This window comes from Centruroides vittatus, unplaced genomic scaffold (assembly GCF_030686945.1).
Source record: "Centruroides vittatus isolate TY-2023 unplaced genomic scaffold, ASM3068694v2 scaffold_861, whole genome shotgun sequence".
In the NCBI taxonomy this organism is placed as follows: Eukaryota; Metazoa; Arthropoda; class Arachnida; order Scorpiones; family Buthidae; genus Centruroides; species Centruroides vittatus.
Window position 1 is genome coordinate 11,438,490 of NW_027122718.1, and position 21,270 is coordinate 11,459,759.

The following is a 21,270-nucleotide window of genomic DNA, read 5'->3' on the forward strand; positions in this document are numbered from 1 at the left end:
TAATATAATGAAATTCATTCACAGCAACAAAAGTTGGCAACTAGTGTTTTTTTCTTGAAAGAATATCCATATCCAGTTTATTACCTATGTATACAAGTTGAGACAAAAGTCTGTTGCACACTTTTCATCCAAAAGTACTGAAAATATATTAATTTTGTTAATTTAGTTAGATAGGAAACCATGCATGGAGAATTGAATGGAACTTTTTGTTGACCTTAATAATCTAATTAGAAATATTTCTAATGAAAAATTTGTTTTGTCTTGATTATACTTTCTAACATAAAAATTGATGCTATTATATATACAGTATTATAATAATATCTTTAATTCAAGTAAAAAAAATTATCTGTAATTACTTGTTTGTTTTTCATCATATTGTTGGCATAGTTCTCTAAGTTTAATTTATCTTATAAACTATTTTAAATTTTCTTTTTATGATTAAATTTTTCAATTTAAAAATAATGCTAAAATTATAAAATTTCTTAAATTTGTAGGTGGTCCTCTGGATTTATCTATAAAAAATTCTGAAAAAAATTTATCTAAATCTTGTGAAGCACTGACATCTGAAAAAAGTTTGACTGTGCATGATTCAGTTGTTTCTGATACACAAATGTGTCCCTTCATAAAGTCTTCCACTTGTCAAAAAAGAACAGTTTCTACAGCCATTAAAGATTCATTATCTTTAAATGATATGTCTCAAACTAATATGCCCTTGGATGGCTGGAGTGTTCAGGTTTCACATGGATTACCATATGTTAAGGGTGAGACAGTTAAAAAAGATTGTCATAGCTCACAGTTATTGAGTAAAGGTTATCCTTTAAGTTGTGAGTATTCGCGATATGGTATGACTGTTACATATGCTCCAACTGTTTTTCCACCTGTGTATAATTGTAAAAAAGATCCCACTAACAAAGGTAAAAACTATTTTTGTATTTTTCATATTAATTTTAATTTGTCACTCCTTGGTTTACATTAAAACTTAAAATCATTCTCCTGTAAGTTTTTTTTTTTCCCATTATACTTAAAAATACTGTCTTGGTATGATAACTCTATTGTACCAGAGTATCTATGCAATATATCTGGTCTTTTTGTATTAATTTATTATGACATTATTTAATTATCTGTTTAATATATTTATTATTAGAAATTTTTTAATACCAGTAAAAAAGGTAATTAAAAAATTTACATCTGTGATATCCTGTTTATTATTTCTCTGACAGTAAACAGTTTTAACTTATGCTCTGGTGATTTGCACTAAATTTTACTGTAAATCAAGGAGTTTCTACATTTGTTAATATAATGAGTTTTTTTTTTTATTATTAAGATGAGATATAACAATATGATATTTGACAAAGATTAATTTATTGTTGATTATTTCTTTCAATAAAATACTAAAATACATTCATTACCTTATTCAAAATACTTATTAAAATAGTTTACATGCATAATTTGAAGTTATATGAAGAAAATAATAATTTCATAAAATATTTTAACCAAATTGTACTTTTAGTGTCTTAATTAAGTATTAATTTAGTTTTTGGTGCATATGACTTACCAATTGAATACAGCAAACATAAATAGAAAAGACTTTAATATCAAAAATTTGTTTCCAATTTAGGTTCATTCTGATTACATAATTGATAAGTAAAGATAGAAAATTTTAATTGGGATACTTTTTATCTTTCTATAGTTGCATATATTTATTACAGTATTTAATTTTTTTCATAATAAAAATATGTAAGAATGATCATTTAGTTGCCACTCTAAGGTTAATGCATCACATGATCCTAATTAAGATTTTTTACTTGGAATTCATTTAGTAGTTTTAAAAATGTTATAAACTAAGAAATTGTGTATAGATTATTCTTATATGAATTATTTTAAAATGCTTTAGAAAAATAGAACTTTTATTTGCACTTGGATTGTACTCCAGAAGAAAACAAAATTCTTTAGTAGAGAGAGTAGATACTAACTACTATACAAAAAAGTTCTGAAATGGAATGATTCTGAGTGCACCTTCTATTTGAATAGTTTTTAAAAGGTTAGTGTGATCTCTTATTAGATGATGATTTAGTCAATGAGATCTGCTTTGTGGTAATATTAAATCTATTAAAATTTGAAACTTGTAAGTAAATAAAATCCATACAGGCAATGGAAAACCAGAAGAATTTGTATGGCAGCATGTATGATATTAGTTTTTTTGTGCCAGTATTAAGCATTTTTAATTTTTGGAGAATAAATATTCAAATTTAGAGATCAGAATAACAACTTACTGTTACAATCCTTTTTTTTTTTAAATACTTTTCTCATCATTCAGGAATTTATAAAGTCAGTTTATATAGATTGTGCATGTTGATTTGTTCATATTGTAGACAATTGATAAAAGTGCATTTATGTGATGTTGAATCTGGGAATGTTGCTCATTTTGTGGAATAGGCAAAAATTTGTGTAATTTATGAAATTGGCACATCAACTGTTGATTTCATGAATTGGGCAAGTAACAGAATGAGCACTCAAAATTGGAAATGTGATATATCAATCAACAGCAAATTTAATGATGAAAACAATTGTGTAAGCAAAATTTTCATTTTCTAAAAGGTTAATGAGTTATTGGCGATTAAACAGTAGTTGGGAATATTTGGATAGTTTGCTGCAAATTTGCTAATTTTCAGTTTCTTGATCTGAAACATAATTTTCACAATAGTGAAAACCAGTTTTGTTTTTTTAGTTAATGAAACAGTGGTCAAAACAAAAGCACACCATGAACATCTAATTTTATCTTTGCAATCTTTCAAATGATGTAATTTCTTCAAGACATTTCAAATTTTTCAATGACATCAAATAAATTGCTGGCCAATTGCTCATCTCTTTGTGTGAATGGTGATACAATGTTGAAATGACACAATCAGACCCACTGGTCAACATGATGGGCAATTAATGTTGAAACATTTTTTTGGATTAATGGATTCCATTTTAGACAGAAATTTTAATTGCTAAACAAAAAATGAACAGCAATTAACATATTAAATTATTTGACACTAATTATAGTTATGAAAGTGTTTACCTTCAATGTAATTGGCAAATTCTGATTTGAAAATTCTTTAGAATTCAAGGAATTGTCAGAAGTGCATTTCTTTGTCTTTTACTATAACTTGGAAATGTCTTAGAAACATTTATTTCAATATTTTTTTTTTTAAACTTATGTGATTAATTGCCTATTGCATGATGTAATTTTTGGCCCTATTTTTGAATGCTCATTCTATTACTTGTCTCTTAAGATTTATTTTAGTATTGCCATCTTACTTGAAGATTACTTAATGATAAATCTGAAACTTATTTCTTACATAAGTGAGAAAAGTCAAGAAAAGAAACAAATAATGATTATTTTCAATCATCCTTGATTTCAATGCACTAAAGACACTGTTTAAAAATCCAGCAGTGGGTTGTTTAATTTTCCTAGCAAAAAACTTTAAAATTGATGGCACCATCTGTTATATTTTATTTAAAAAACTTTTTATATTAATTATTATGTAATGGTAAAAAGCTTAATTTTGAAGGTAGTGATAAGTTTTGTACAAAAAAATTGTAAATGCTAATAATGAGTAAAATCTTCATTATAGTCTGACTCCATTAGAGATATGACAAGTAATTCTCCCTCTATCTCCCCATCCCCTTGACCTTAACCACCAAAATTTAATAGCCTCAATTTCCATAATACACAAACCTCCCTGCAAAATTTCAGAAATTTTTAACAAAAGACAGTAGTTGCTAAGCTTTAAATTGGGTGAACAAAATTGTGTCCCCAACACACACTAACATCCATAGTACAGAAAAACCCTCAGATTTTTTTTCCACTTTTTGACGTTTCAAGATCTTAGGTCCAAAAATGTAAAAATCTTGAAGGGATCATTTTTTGACTGTGCCAATATTTTTCCTATGTAACAATCAGGAAAGTAAAAAGTAATTCATCCCTTTATAAAAATATGCTGAAGATTTTTGTTCAGAATGGTGCATTACTGCTGTCTGCAGCTCATCATTGCTGGAAAAATGTTTTCTTGAATAGCATTTTTTTAAGTTTGGAAACAACAAATAGTATGATGGGTTGTTCAAGCTCAATCACTTGCTGTAAGGTAAGTGATTGAGCTGCTAAAAACCAGTCCGTGCAATGGCATAAAATCTGTCTGATATAATGGTAAATTTAGCAAATGCTGCAGTGTGGATGGGTGCTGCATTGTCATGTAACAGATGTAATAACATTGAGTATTTACAGCAGTATTTTTCTTTAAAGTCCACTATCAATATGCCCTCAATCCCAAAAAAAAAAAAAACAGTGGTCATGATGTTCTTGGTTCATGCTGACATTAGCCTTTTTTTGGGGCTCCATTCCATGTCTTTTTCATTCCATTGACTCCATTTTGAGAAAGGGTCATAATAAAGAACTATAGTTTTGTCCCTGTAATAATAGATTTCAAAAAATCAACTGTACCAGCTTTGGAGAGGTTCAAAGTTGTCTGCACACTTTCTATGCTGCTGCTGTTGGATGGCAGAAAGAAGTTTGGAACCCATCTTGCCCTGACTTTGCTCAGGTGTAAATACTCGTGAAGTATTAATATATGCCAAACACTCATATCTGATAGGTTATTCATTTCTGTTATTTCTTTCACTTTCAACTGTGATCTGAAAAAACTAGCTTCTCCACCATACCAATTTTTTCTGAGGTTACTGCATCTACTGGATGATAGATTTTATGTCCTCTTCGAGGGATTCTTTCCCTAATCAAAAATGTTAGCCATTCTTTAACAGTGGTGTATGATTGCAAAGCTTTCCCATACACATAATCTAGCCATTGCTTGATTTCCATAGGTGTTTGTCCTTTTGTAAGAAACTTGACTGCCCAATACTCTAGTTAAAAATTTGCTGCCATGTCCTATAAAGAAGTTCACTATGAATTTCCTTTTAGTACTACAGCCATTAAATTTGTAACAAACACTAATAAGATGCTGTACTTTTTAAATCTCAAACTCAACAAATGTAGGACTTATCATACAGGATATATGTTTAAAATAGTATGGTCAAATTAATCATTTTGAATTGTGATTTTTGAATGCATTTTGGGTTTAAACCATTCTTCAGCTGTTGACAATTTTTAAAAAAAACTGGTTCTGAGTAAAGTCATAAGGAAAATGTATTTTTAGTTTAATATTGGCTTGGCCCAAGGATCTCTTGAGCCAAGCTGTGCCAATCATATGCGAAAGATTAAAATGCTTAAAATAGAAAATTGTTTGTAAAGAAAGGGAGCAATTACTATAAAGTATAAAATAGCAATAAGCAATAAACATTAAAATGAAAAATAACAAAAGCCTTAAAACAACAGTTAAATAAATATTTATATATATATTTATATTTATTAAAATGATCACTCATAATAAGCTAAAATAAAACACTAAGTCAACGAATATAACAATGAGATGAGAATAATAAAATTGCATGAAATCAGACACAAAAAAACCATTAAAAGTAGACATATAAAAATAATGCATAAAATGTGTACCACAAGACAAGAAGTTAAAATACAATTAAAAGAATAAAGCAAATCACAATAAAATCATAGAAAAGTCTAAAACATCAAATTTTTCGTATAATACTAGTCTGATAAAAATGCAAAAAGATTGCAGAATTAAAATCTTAGCCAATAAGAGCTAAAAAGGTTAATATTGGATTGATTAAAATATTGCAAATGCAATCGGGTAAAAAGCTGACATTTAATTAAAATATGCTTAACAGTTAAGTCATTGGCACAAAGGGCATTAAAATGTGTTCTCACTCATCAAAAAGTAATGGTGGGTGTGGTGAGAAGAGTGTGTCTTATGTGCAGTCATGCAGTCAACTTCCTCTCATCTATTTCTGCAAAAGCTTGATTTCCACAATTCTATGACATGTTTGATTTCATGCAGTATATTGTTAGTCTGGTTATCCCATGAATGTTATCATAATTTGTATAGTTTGACCTTTGTGACAGTCTTTAAATTGGTGTAGGATATTGAAAGAGGAAACTGGCTGAGTAGGATGGCTGGCTTTGCTGCTATATCAGCCAATTCATTCCCCTTTATGCCTACGTGTCTCAGAATGCAATAAAATCTGACTTCGTAGTCTCTTGAAACAAGTTCATATAACAGTTGCCGGACTATCTGCATGAGATAATGCTGATAAAACTGAAGAGAGTTCAAAGCCTCTATCATACTGAGTAAGTCTGAACATATTATATTGTGAGGATGTTCTTTGTTTGTGTTATGTTTGAGAGGGAGGTCATGCAATTCAGCAGAAAATACTGAGGCATCTGTTGATAGTTGATCCAACACCACATTGTCATGACAGATTACGGAGGATCCAACATGATTGAGATTTGGATTCATCTGTGTAAATGAAAACAAAACTTCTGTATTTGTGATATATCTCTGAGAACTGTTGCCAGTGTACAGTACATAGTCTGCAGTGTTTGCTTTTCAGTGACTATGGAGGCTGGTATCTATAACTATCAGTTTGGCAACCCATAGAGCTATAGGATTACACTCTGTTGGGGAAATAGCATTTATATCTAATCTCACTCAGTACAGATTCATTCATCTTGCATTACCGCATTTGGTAATGCAAGATGAATGAAAGCGGAATAATCTAGAAATAGCTGTGTTAAATATAACATGCTTTGCAGGATGATCTGTCAGAGCATTTGATTTTATTGTATAAAAAAGACAGCTGTTTTTTCCTTATACAGAATGGTGGCTCAAATTGATTGATAGATTTGAAAATGCAGGTAAAATTGGTCATTTGATCTCTCAAAACATTTCACCAAAATAAAAATGATGGAATTCCTTAACTTATTAGCAGTTGGACTTGTTTACAATTGTTCATTTATTAAAAATCTCCTGTAAAGGAAAAGGAAAATTTTATAAATTTTGTAACTGTTTATTTGTAAGCCTTTTAGAACATTAACCAAAACATTTTGCTGTTAAATAAAAATTTAAAATACTAGAAATCTTTGTTAGTTCAAAATTCAAGGTATGAAATAATCATGACTTTGAATTATCTGAAATTTACATGTTTCTGCTGAATACCATGTAACTGATGTATTTTATTAAGCAAACAGAAATAAGGCTACGTATACAGAATGCTATTTTTGTTAATTAATAATAATTAATATAAATAAACTGCATGTAAACAGCACATGTCTGGTGAGAACCTCACAGGTCACCAGATAAGTTTTATAAAAAGCAAAGCAAAATTCTTCAAAATGTAGCCCAAATTATTTTGAAAGTGGTCAAAAAAAGTAGTAAGTAGCTCAAATGTAATTGCTAGAGCCCTACAAATATCTCAATCTGCTACTTGTACTGTATTACTGTAAAAGCAAAGCCATGTTGACCAGATTAGAGTTGTCCTTGGTCTGTTGTTCTCTTATAGTATGGAGACATTTCGATCTAAACGACTGAGTTAACATACACATATCACAGTTCAGACAGAAATTTCACTTTGAAATTCAAAGTAGCTGTATTTCAAACTAACCAAATTCCTTAAAGTGTAAATCTTTATAGCCCTGGCTGGGACATATAGCACAGTTACAAATTAATGGAATTTTGAACTATCTGAGTTTGAATTAACAAAGATTTTCTGCATAATCTTTGAGCTGCAATTTGAAAAAATTGCAAATTGCAGACCTATAAATTCCCACTGTCATTGATCTGTTCATTCTTGAGATTATCCTATTTCCTGGTATTCCCGACAAATCTCGGGTTGTAACCTAATGATCTTGACCAGTGTACCCGAGATATCTCATTTCAGCATCAGAACGTTTTTCAAACTAGATGTTGCTAGTCGTTATAATTTTTACATTAAAACTTCTGAAATATAATTTTTTTTTGTTTTTACATTTATTAATATATCTATTTTGTTTTTGCAAAATAGAAAAAATAATTTTGGACGATACAATAGCCACGATTATTTTTTCAAAAACGTCTAATTTTCATTAGGTTTAACATTGACAAAAATTCAACATAGCGCGATATGCAACAGAGAAAAATTTCAACATGGGATAGGTTAAGGAAGAACAGACAAAGTCATATCGATGGAAGTTGAGACCAGATACAGAAACCTTAGGGGTAGGAGGCCCTTATTAGCTATATATGAACTTCCAATGCAAACTGGAAGTTACGTTATTTTAATTAAAAATTTCCCCCTGAAAGGTGTTATATGGATGACTGGCATGACTCTATCGTTAAAGGAAAATTATGATGTACAGGAACAAGACACTACTAATTTGAGGTGGAGAGCATATATTTTAAATAAAATAAATTAAAAATATGATTAAAAATTGCATCCTGGCATTGTGACGATGTCACAATAAATAATTGCTAGTTTACAATTTATATTATATTTATACAATTAAAATGTTTCAATATTATTTATATCATCTGAAATAAAATTAGAATAGAATATATACAAGAACACTTTTTGTATTAAAGTTTTTAAGGACAATATGAAAAGTTCTAAATTCTAATTTGATAAATTCTAATCTGATGATATGATTAACATATTGAAGATAAACATCTTCAGTATGTTAAATGTATAATTATTACATTCGTCAAATGCAAATTTTAGATATTAATATATAAATTGTATTTTAAAACTATTAATTTACGTGTGTAATTGACATCCTGTGATTCTTGTCTAATATTTATACTGAGTATTTCAATGAGTTAAAAGTGGAAATTTATTTGATTTTTGTTTATATTTATCTTTACTGCTTTTATTTTCTTTTTCAAAATAAAAGAAATAGAAAACATTTTACTTTAAAAAGACTTTATGAAAAGTATTTTTGTCAACAGATAAACCAGTTAATTTGAGCAAAAAGAATGAAAATTTTACTTGTGAGGAAAATAATTCAACACGTGAATTAGAAGTTGATGAAAGATGCTCTGAAAGTGGTGTTGATCTGGTTCCATGGGTTGTTGCACCAATCCTTTCATATGGCCAAATGCACTCTCCATTTTGTTCCTGTTGTGTCACGTATACTGATTCTATGGGTATGAACAGATTATCTGATCAGCCTCAAGGTGATAGCGGTAAGTTTGTACACACATATATAATAATAATAAATATGTTTATTTATATTTACAAGTGTTTTAGAAGTTTTTGCATAACAAAGAATGCTAAATAGATGGAGTCATCCATTTAAACAAGTTAAAATGTTTTTTGAGACTTGTGACATACAGTTTTAAAAATGGTCAACTCCACTTTTTCTGGGTCTGGAATAAAGGGCTGTGAATGTGGCTGATTTTGAAACTACCTTTCAATTTTCATCCCCCTTTTCATTCCTTTCTGTTTTGTGGTTGGTTTAAAAATTTATAAGAATCATCATTTGAAAAGAACAGAAAAATAAATAAGATGGTAAGTTCTTAGCCAGTTTTTATTTTTAGAAACATTGACTTAGTCATTTTTGAAATTACATGCATCATTTGTACATCTCAACATTAGATCTCATTCAGTGGTTTTTAACTCTAATATATATTTGCACCGGCATTCTTAAGCTGCTCGAACCCTTAGCATGGATTCAAAACATTTGAGCCATAAGAATTCAAAAAGTAAATAAATAGACTGATAAAACTTAAACATGAGTACAAACATCCAAAAGCATGAAAACTAAAATAAAATAAACTAAAGCAACATAAAACCAAATTAAATTAACTCTCATCTTAATGAATAAGCTATGAAGACACATAAGTAGTACTGGTAACTATGCTATATAAAATATAGCCAAGATAAAAATTATGATCCTTTAATTCCAGCCATAAAAAAACAGGTACCCCTTGTATAGCATGGTAGATATGTCCCAAAAAAATGTCCATAAATTTAACAAGAAGTTTACATGCATAACATGCTTAAATTATAATTTTAAAAAAAAGTATCTATACACAATACAAAGTGGCAAGTATTCTATTAATTTTATTGGATTAAATGGAAAGTTTTTCATATTTTTAATAGCTGTCATTACTTAACTTAGATGTGATTTAATTATACTGCTAGAAAATTTAACACATTGCTAGTGTGAGATTTAATTCTTTGTTTAGAAGTTTATTTTAAGCTTTTTACTTTACAACTTGATTTTATTCAAACAAAATGTGATGTCTGGATAAAAAGCATATCAGGCGTGTTATTCTTTTTGAGTTTCAGAAAAGATATAGCTCCAAACAAACTGTAAAAAAATATTTGTAATGGGCATGGGAAAGATGCACCTAAATTCTGAACTGGATACAAAATACATGGGGCACCCAAAAGCTATCCATGAAGAAAAATTGCAGGAAAAGTTATAAAAATTGGCAAATAACAAGTTGTAAACTTTAAACAAATTTTAATGTCAGATGGATATTGTTGAAACACTTTGTTGACTTGGAATAGTTGCAAACCATGTTTGCATTACATGCACATTAAGTGAAAGAAAAAAAAAACTAGATTGAGTATAACTTAGAGTTGCCTATCTTGGTGAGACAAAGATTTCGTTTTACTTTAAAATTACTTACATATTTTTATTAAAAATAAGTTTTTAATTGAAAATTTATTTTAACAGGTTGTATTGTTCAGTTGAATACCAAGGAATTTTTTTTAAATCTAGTAATTGTGTTCAAATGCTGAGTTACCGCTGTATTTCGTTTGTCATTTTTATGAATAATTACTTTTTCTATGATTAAGAAAAGTTTAACAACACTTACCTAAACATGTTTAACTTTTACAAAAAATGAAGACTAATGTATAAAAACAAAATGCAATGACAGTCTTAAATGCTAAAGCCTGAAAGTGGTTACAATGACATCTTGTTGCCTATCAACAAGGAAGATAAACATTGCACTGTCAGTTTTCATTAAAGTAAACCTGACGAAAGGCACAAAAGAAATTAAAATTTTCAATGTTGTAAAATCCATGTACAAATTTGTGACAACATGTATGCTTACTCATATAAAAAATATTGAATAATGGAGTTTGTACTTTAAAATTGTGAAATTTTGTATGGAGGATTTCCCAATTTCTTGAACTGTGTTAGAGTAAAACTGGAAGTCGTGTTGTATGGGAAATATCCCCAATTTTCAAATCATGTTAGAGTGAAATTGTGTTATAGAAGTACTGTGTTGTATGAGGGATACCTGTAATTCAGTATGACAATACCTAACCTAAAGTAAAAACAAAAGCAAATAAATTACAGATGTCATAATTAAAATGGGATGAACAGACCATTTGCTTTCAATTTTGTTGTTTCTGGATGATAATTAGATCCAGGGATCAAGATTATTTTGAATGGGTTTGTACATTTTGAATGGGTTGTGTTTTGGTAGCAATGACTAGATGCTCTGTGATTTGTTAGGGTTATGTTCTTCGTATCTGATAAGATGACCTTGGTTTCTTGGTGTGTGTATGTGTTTGTTTGTTTATCTATCAGTTAATTCTTCTGCTAGAGCTGTTGTTGCCTTACCCTTCTTTAAGTTTTCTTTGTGTTTAATTACTCTAGGTTTTCAATGTACAAAAAGTGCTATCTACACTAAAAGGGGGTATATATCTTTATGCTCTAAATTTATGTAATTTGAAGCAAGCTAACATTATCTTAGCGAATTATAACATTATCTTAGAGAAAAAGGAGTTGAATAAATGCAATTCTATCCAGAAAAAATTTGATCAAAATTTTAAATAACAAAAAAAAATAATTAAAGGGATGAATATCCATTTCTCAAAAATATACATGCCTTAAAAATGTGAGTGTAAAAATTTAGTCTCATTGCTTTGCTAATATGTGAAATGTTCATTTTTGAAATATGCCTCTTGGAAAAGACTTCCTGATTTTGGAAAAAGTCAAGTTACAGCGTTATGATCAGAAATGAAAGACTTTAAACAAAAACATTTCTGTGTATTTACACTGCTTCTGGATAAAATTGGAAAGGATTTTTTGAATAAAAGAGTTATAATCATAAGACTAAAATGACAGAGCATAATTTTAACATAGTTTTGATAACACTGAAGATGGCTCAGTCAATAAGTTTCCCATTCATTAAATATTACATATGATAAAATTTGCTCCTTACATCCATGAAATAAACTAATTATATTTGCATGTATATACGTGGTACGATCCAGAAGTTCGGGGACTGCAGTAATCTATGACAACAAAAGCATGTATTTGAAGTTACAGCATATGAAATGGATTCTACCAAACCACCTCTATGTGTTTGGGTTTAATTTCACCCATGTCATGTAATTAAACAAAGGTAACTATCTCCGGAAAAAAACAGCAGCGCTTGCGGTTTAATCACATGACTTGGGTGAAATTAACCTGAACACGTAGAGGTGGTTTGGTAGAATCCATTTCACACGCTGTAACTTCAAATATATGCTTTTGTTGTCATAGATTACTGCAGTCCCCGAACTTTTGGATCGTACCATATATTCATAATTACAGTAGAGCATCGATTATCCGAAACAATTCAGAACTGGGGTTGTTCGAAAAAATATATTAACCTATCCCATGTTGAAATTTTTCTCCGTTGCGTGTCGCTTCACGTTGAATTTTCATCATTGTTAAGCCCAACAAAAATTTTTTTAAAATAATCATGACTATTGTATCATTAAAAATTATTTCTTTATTTTGCACAAATAAAATAAATATATTGAAAAATTAAAAAAATTATATTTCAGAAGTTAATCTAGTATCAAAAACGTTCCAATTCAGCACAACACATGTCCCGACACACAGTCCTCGGAAAAACACCACACAAAACAAGCAAAGCTTACCACTTATGATGGGAAAAAAACCTCATTTAAATACTGGTATGTCTTTAAGTAACCTCTCATGGTCACGCCAGTGAGCCAGCTAAAACATGCACACCAACAAAAATAATATTGGAGTAGCCCGAGACATAGCCAGATATTGCAGTGCCAAAGCACTAGCGGAAATTTGAATTTGCCGACTGGAATGCTTACGGTTAACCAATGTTTCAGTTTATCGGTATTCAGATAATTGTTGCTCCCTGTAATCGTGTCTTAACTGAAAACAAAATGAAGATTTTTACCTGAATATAACACAATACATAATACAAATAACACCTAGTAGTTTTGGGTTTGGGAGGAGCTCCACAGTAAGCATCCTAATGACCAAGATAACATTGACAACACTGCATCAGAGTGCTGGCTGGCTGGCTCAGAGATGCTAGAGGGAGAGAGAGGAGAATTCATGATTGTGATAAAAGTCCAGATGATAAATACACAAATTACAAAAGTACATTTTAAAAGACACAACATAGATGACATTTGTAGGAAATGCCACATCATGCACAAAATTATACAACATATCATATCAGATTTCAAGGTTTTAGTGTGCATGGACTACATGGCAAATTTGGCTGCTACTTTAGTCTTTGTAGAATGCTCTGCTTGCTCCTTCCTATTTGACTTGTCAGAGTATGAAAGTGGAGTACTCTATTTTCTATTATCTGAGAGTAACTGCACTTGGAGTGCATTTTCTTCTCTGGAAATAAAAAAGAGTAACAGCTGCTTTAAATATGGCATTGTCTAATGACAAATATTTGTAGAGAATGTAAAACTACTGTGTAGCTATTAATAGATTTTCTCAATTTATTTGAAGAATCATCATTGGATATTGAGAAACGTCATTGATTATTACAATATCAGTTGCAACAGGGTAAAAGACCAAATTTGAAAGATTTTTGGAGTTAAACGTTGCAAAAAGTTCAATGAGTTCAGCGTTATATCCACGTTTGCTTGTCGCAAGTACTTTCGACGAACCTTACTGTCGTCGTCTTCAGGCGAGTTCGTAAATTTGCCGAAAAACTTTAAAAAGAAACAAATCGATGCAGAATGGAATGCATAAAGCTTTACCAAAGCCGTTACGAACGTAAATTAAAAATTTTTAATTTACGTTCGTAACGGCTTTGGTAAATTTAAAGAATTTTTAATTTACGTTCGTAACGGCTTTGGTAAAGCTTTATGCATTCCATTCTGCATCGATTTGTTTCTTTTTAAAGTTTTTCGGCAAATTTACGAACTCGCCTGAAGACGACGACAGTAAGGTTCGTCGAAAGTACTTGCGACAAGCAAACGTGGATATAACGCTGAACTCAGTGAACTTTTTGCAACGTTTATACGGTCTTTGGCGTGAATATTGTCGTACCGACATTTTTGGAGTTAGTGGATGAATACGTGGATTGAGATAATTGGCTATATTACCACAATAAGTAAAACAAATGTAATTTGAATTCTACACCAAAAGTTGTGATGTGACTTGCACCAAGTTCTTTGGATCACTTGTCTATTCTTAATCTTTTTGGGGTGGTGATGTCTTACTCTACTCTTGATCAGTAGGGTAGCCAGTTGAATTCACTATTAGAAAATAGTGTGTTAATTATGACAACCAAAGTTGTATATATATGCAAGGGGAAAAAAATCTATTATATAATTTTTTATTTTATAATAGTTTATTAATGTTAGAATATTTTTGTTTTAAAATAATTACTTTGAAATATTTTTTTATTTCAGAAACTCCATTGGATCTATCATCATCATCGTCATCATCTTCATCTTCATCGTCGTCATCTGATACAACAGATATTACAGATTTTCATAAACCTAAGAATGAAAATGTTGCTGATTAATTATTTGACAGGGTAATTTACATAAAATTATTTGGTTGTTATATAACTATTGTTAATCAAATCAGATGATTAATTCTTCTACTTTTATGAATTTATGAAAATATTATTTTGTAAGGAAATAAAAGATTTATTAATCGTAATAGTTTTAATTATAAACATTTTTGGACTATATTCGTATTCTTTACAAAGATTATAAATACAGCTGAAAACGATTAGCTGTAAAAAACCTATTATCATTGCAGTTAATAGATTGTAAGTAGTATATGTTGATAATTTATCATTTTTATGTTCATAATTATAAATTTTAAATTATATTTTATTTTTAAATCTATTTTCACTGAAACATTCATTAATTTGTTGTTATTTTATTAATAGTACATTTGATTCATTCATTATATTTAATAAAAATTTTTAGTTAATTTTATTTATTTTATGTGTTGTGCAATTTTATTCTAATATTAAGTTTTAATTTATTTTATTGACAATTAAAACTTTCTAGTGTAATTGTAACTTTTTACAATCAAAATAAAAAATATTTTAATTAGTATATTTCCAGAGAGACAGAGAGTGCATTTTGTTTCTAAGAATGAATGAATGGTTTCATTTTGTTTGGAAAAATGTAATTTTTTTAAAATTTATTAATAACCATTAAATTTAGTTACTTATTATTTTAAAACTGAAATCTGTTTTAATTTCAAAAAATTAATGAGTTGAATTTATGCAATTAATGAGAACTGTCAGTAATTCAAATTTTATATGATTCACATACATATATATGAATCAGTTTATTTTATAAATACCCTGAGTGGCCAAAAAATTACAGACACCCTCTGATAACGAATTGGTCTACCTTTAGCTCTGATCACAGCCGATATTCTTCTTGGTATGGACTCGACAAGTTGCTGATACTGTTGCTGAAGAATGTTGGCCCATGCTAACAAAATGGCAACTCTAAGTTGGGTCAGATTGGATTGTGGTGTTTCCAAACTTTGAAGTGATCTTTTGACATCATCCCACAAATGCTCCGTAGGATTGAGGTCAGAGGACTGAGCTGGCCGTGGAAACAGGTTAAACTATGATTGATGTTCCTCAAACTAATTTGAGACCAATCGAGCACAGTGACAAGGTGCATTGTCCTGTTGAAAGTGACCATCTCCATCAGGGAACATTACAGCCATAAACGAGTGTACATGATTGGCAATGATGCTGAGGTAAGTTGTTCTATTCAGAGATGTGTCCACAAATATCAAGGAACCCAGTGTATTCCAGGAGAACATTCCCCACATCATAATTCCGCCACCACCAGCCGAAGAGTTGTCATTTGGCAGGAGGGGTTTATGAATTTGTGCTGTTTGTGCCATATTCTGATCCTACCATCTGCATGATGGAGCACGAAATGAGATTGATCGGACCAGGCTACTTTTTTCCAGTCCTCAAGTGACCAATTTCATCATTCCTGGGCCCACAACAGGCACCTTTTCCTATTTTTCTGTGATACCAAAGGCACTCTTGATGGTCTCCTGCTGCTAAAGCCCATCTTTTGCAGAGTGTGTTTTGTTGTGCGTTTGGATATGCTTTGTGATGCACCTGCATTGAATTCAGCTGTAATTTGTCATGTTGTTGCCCTTCTGTAGGTGAAAGACGATTAGCCTACTCTGGACTATGCAATCTAATCACATTTCGCCTCTCTCATTCATCTAACTTTTTCGACCAGAATTGTCCTTATCGCTTGAAGTTTTTTTTTCTCAACTGCTACTCTCTAAACACCCGAGATACTGTTGGGTGAGAAAATCCTAAAAGAGTTGTCATTTTAGAGATACCTTCTTGCACTGATGATCATCCCTCATTCAAAGTCACTTAAATCTTTTATCTTACCTATTTTGACATTAACTTCCATGATAACTACATCGTCTGAAGCTGAGCATACCTTATAGAAGCAACTCTGCATTGTTACATCACTGGACTGATTACTGTTGGACTGATTTACTTTCAAATAAGGGGTGTGTCTAATTTTTTGGTCACTCAGTGTATATTGTAATATATTTGAAGAAAACTAATATCGACAATTAAATTTTTAAAAGTGCTTATTCTAAATCCTAAGTAGTAATTTCTTTTTCAAATTCAACAAATACTGTGATAAAATTTCAATATTAATTATTCTGATAACAAGAGGTTATGTTTTAATGAAATCTATGGTATTAGATTTGAAACATTTATTTGGATCCTACTGATTCAAAAAGAAACGAGTTTTTTTCCCTGTCATAGTTAGCAGCAATTTTTTTAGACAAACTATTCCTTCCAAATTCCAGACTATATTTATGTCCATATAGTTCCCACTTTACAAATTTTGGAGTTTAAGAAATTTTTTATAAATCAAAAATATAGCCTATACTACAGTAAATAAATAAAGGTCAATATTCTTAAATACTGTGCTTAAAATTTCAGGCATAGCATGCACTCTGTTGTGTGTATTTGTTCAGGAAAATTAGCATTGGTACCACTGTAGTAATGACAACATTGCAGACAAGAATGACACTTATTCATTTATCAATCTGCTGCCATCCAAAAAGGGTTCATTCTTTTGAACCAAACTTCATAATAAAAGAAAATACAGGAAATCTTTGTTAGTTCGAAATTCAAGGGACAAACTAATCATAACTTCAAATTATCGAATTACAAATTATCTGAGATTTACATATTTCTATACAATATGCAAAATGCCATGTAACTGATATCCATATTCCATTTGCTTAATAAATTATAAGTATGAAGATTGCTATTTTCATTAATTAATAATAATCTAAACAAACTGCAGATAAACAGAACATGTCCAGTGAGAACCTCACAGGTTGCCAAATAGGTTTTTATGAAAAGTAAAGCATAAAGCAAAATTTTTTGAAATGTACCTCAAATTAATTTTAAAGTGGCCCAAAAAGTAGTAAATCACCCAAATGTAATAGCTTAGAGCCCCACAAATATCTCAATCTGCTATTTGTAGCCCAATCTTGCAGTTTCGGAACCTAACAGTATTTTATGAGGTAGAAAAAAGAATAGACCATATGGTAAGGTGACACCCGAAAATGTGTTACCATAAAAGTAAAGCCACGTTGACCAGATTAGAATTGTTCTTAGTCTGAAGTACCTCCATACTCTAAGAGAACAATAATCTAAATGAACAAGTTAACATACACATATCACAGTTCAGACAGAATTTTCAATTTGAATTTTGAAATATCCATATTAGCCATATTTTGAACTAATCAAATTCCTTGCTGTGTAAATCTCTATATACCTGGCCGGGACAAATAGTACAGTTATGAACTAATGGGATTTTGAACTATCCAAGGTCGAATTAATGATGATTTCCGATACTTACTACTAAGGAGTTTGGATATGTTAATTTTTATCTTTGTTTTCGTATTATTCGAATATGCATAAATAGTGAATTTATCTCCTTTTTTATAACACATGAAAACAAGTAATAATATAGAGACTGCAATTAATAAAAGGAATAAGAAAAGCAATAAACATTAGGATAATGCACACCTTTATTTTTTCTGAATCAAAATTCATTCTCGAGGATATAATTACTGCTTATAAAATTTGCATGTGAGAAATTATTTTTTTTGCATTGAGTTCATTTTCTGAGTGATTGGTAGGAATAAGTTTTCACCTTTACAAGTTAATTATCTGTTGGGATTGCTTTGCATATTAAATATATTTAATATGAAGGTAAATTAAAAGAAAAAAAAACAAAGCTCAACTAATGCTAAAATTCCCTAATGGTTGTAATAGGAATTATGTGTGATTTAATTAATAATTTTCTTTTTATAAATCATGCATTAAAAATAGATTTTCTAAGATAAAAATAATTTTAAAATATTTTATTTATATTCTAACAGTGGAAAATCATTGTCATACAGATTTTAAAGAATCTATTATAATTGTCAATACATGATTATGAAAACTGAATTTTTTAGAAACTTTGAAAGATTTGTACTCTTATTTTTGATATGTGAACAATATCTTACAAGATGCTAACTGCTATTGTAAGTAAAGTTGAAAATTCAGTTAATCATTTTATTTATATTAAGAGTTAATTTCTCTTTTATGGGGTTACAGTTCAAAACAATTATATAAATATTTTATTTATTTATTTATTTATTTATTTTAAGCATTCTGGTACAAAGACCCTGATGCGGGGATAAAACAAAACAAAAGTATACATAATCTTATAAAATAACAAAACATATTTCACAGATATATTCATCAATTGTAATAACATTAATAATTTAAAATTATAATTGCAAAATTTATAAACTAAATCCAAATCAGAAAATAAAACTTAAAGAACTACTTGGGAGAACTATCCGAAAAAAATTAACAACCAACAGAGCTAAAACTTACCTAGAAAGAAAAAAAAACAGCAATTCAAACCAATAGTTCAAAAGAAAATCGGATAGTCTCCCAAGCAGTCCAAGCAGCCACAGATTAAATAGTAGGCAGACCACGCCCCAAAACGTAATTTACATAAATAAGCACAGCTTTCGCTTTAAGCCTAAAAAAAACAATGAAAAAGAAATCGAAAATCAAATATACAATAAACATTATGAAATAATCAATTTAACCCTCTTTATGAAAATAAATACCTTAAAGAATAAATCAAAATCAGAAATAACTTTTTTAAACTGATTAAATGAAAAATTGGGAACCCCAAAAGTCTCCTCACGTAATTTTGACAAAAGAGAACAAACAGCAATAATATGAAATGCATCCAATGGTAAGTCCGCCACACCACATATGCAAATGTCCCTTCTGTAATTACATAAAAAACTTAATGAATTACATCTTATTTGCATTAATACGGCCATAACATTAGAAGAAAAATTACTATTATAAATAGAACAATCAAAAAAAGGTTTATTCAAACTCTTATACCATTCACAATAAGAACTTAATAATATGCCATGATTCAACTTCAAAATATAATTATCAAAATTATTTAACTTTAGTAAATAAACACTATTAAAATCTTGTAACAGATTATCAAAATCGATTCCGTTCCTTGAACAACTAGCCCACCAATACTTCGACAAAGGCAACTGAACATGTTTCACAACATAACGCAAACAAATCTTACTAAGGCGTTCTTCATTTAAACTCAACGTTCTAAAAATCCAATTAACAGATTTGTTCAGGATCAAACAAGACAAAGGAATCAATGAACATTCCATAGACACTAGATAACTAGGAGTACACCTTGGAAGCCCGTACATTCTCTTAACAAAAGTAGTTAATACCGTATCCAAACTCTCCGCCTGAAACCCCCATACCTCCGAAGCATAAAGGAGAGATGAGCCCACCACGGCATTAAATAACCTTAACCGATCCTTCAAATTACACAACTTAGCAGACTGACACATATGAATAACTTTGTCCATTTTTATCTCAGCATTAACTTGACAAGACCTCACATGAGTATTAAAATAACCATTACTTTTAAAAATTACACCTAAATACTTATATTGAGATACAACCGAAATTGGAACACCTCGAAACCACCATTTGTCAGCCTTAGAAGCCTTACCACCATTTCGAAAGACCACAATTTTTGATTTAGCAAGATTCAATTGTAAACTATTATCGCTTAAATAATTATCCAGAAGGTCAATCGACCTCTGTAATGACCTCGGAGAATCCGCCACAATTACCACATCATCCGCATACGCTAATACTTTAACAGACACACCACCGACAACTATACCATCTCCGCCGGAATCATCAATACAATTTAATAAATCATTTAAAAATAAACTAAAAAGAATAGGGCTTAAGATACAACCCTGTTTAACACCCTTATCAGAAAAGAAAGGCTGAGAACAAAAATTCCTCCATTTAATCCTAACATTCGAACCACTATATAACTCTGCCAATAAAGATACAAACTTAAAGCTTAATCCAAACTTTAATAATTTCCTCCATAATAAATCCCTATCAACAGAATCAAATGCTGATGCTAAATCTATAAAAAAAGCATAAACCTTACGCCGTTTCCTACTTAGTGTCTTAGAGATAACAGTATACAGAATAAAAATATTATCAACAGTAGAGTAACCTGCACGGAAACCAGCCTGACTCTCTGACAGAATATCTCTCAAATTCAACCAACTTATTAACCTGTAATACAAAACTCTACAAAAAATCTTAGAGACGCAGCACAACAACGAAATACCTCTGTAATTAGTAAGCACCGACCTTGAGCCACCCTTAGGCACCGGAACCAATAAAGAACTCTTCCATTCATCTGGAATAACACCAGTTCTCAGAACCTTATTAAAATTATCTAATAAACAGAGAAAAACACTATCAATTTTCCAAAATTCAGTAGGAATACCATCTATTCCCGGAGCACCGCCAACAGTCGACTTACTTAAAACGACTCTAAATTCCTCCTCCGAGATGTAAGAATCCAATATTTCGTTTGACCAAGTCACACAATCATTAAAAACCACTAAATCAACATCATATGGACTTTCAGAGCCATAAAGGGAGAAAAAATAACTGAACCAAT

General features: G+C 30.1%; 1 protein-coding gene across 2 annotated transcripts in view; it reads left to right on the plus strand.

Moving 5' to 3' along the window:
• LOC136990224 (uncharacterized) overlaps positions 1-21,270 on the plus strand; it is a 73,096-nt gene that overhangs the window by 46,455 nt on the left and 5,371 nt on the right. For both annotated transcript variants that reach the window (XM_067288605.1, XM_067288606.1), the window contains exons 10-12: positions 495-914; positions 8,877-9,113; positions 14,584-14,711. In XM_067288605.1, coding sequence (XP_067144706.1) covers positions 495-914; positions 8,877-9,113; positions 14,584-14,699 — 773 coding nt within the window. In that variant the 3' untranslated portion in view covers positions 14,700-14,711. The remainder of the gene's footprint in view (positions 1-494; positions 915-8,876; positions 9,114-14,583; positions 14,712-21,270) is intronic.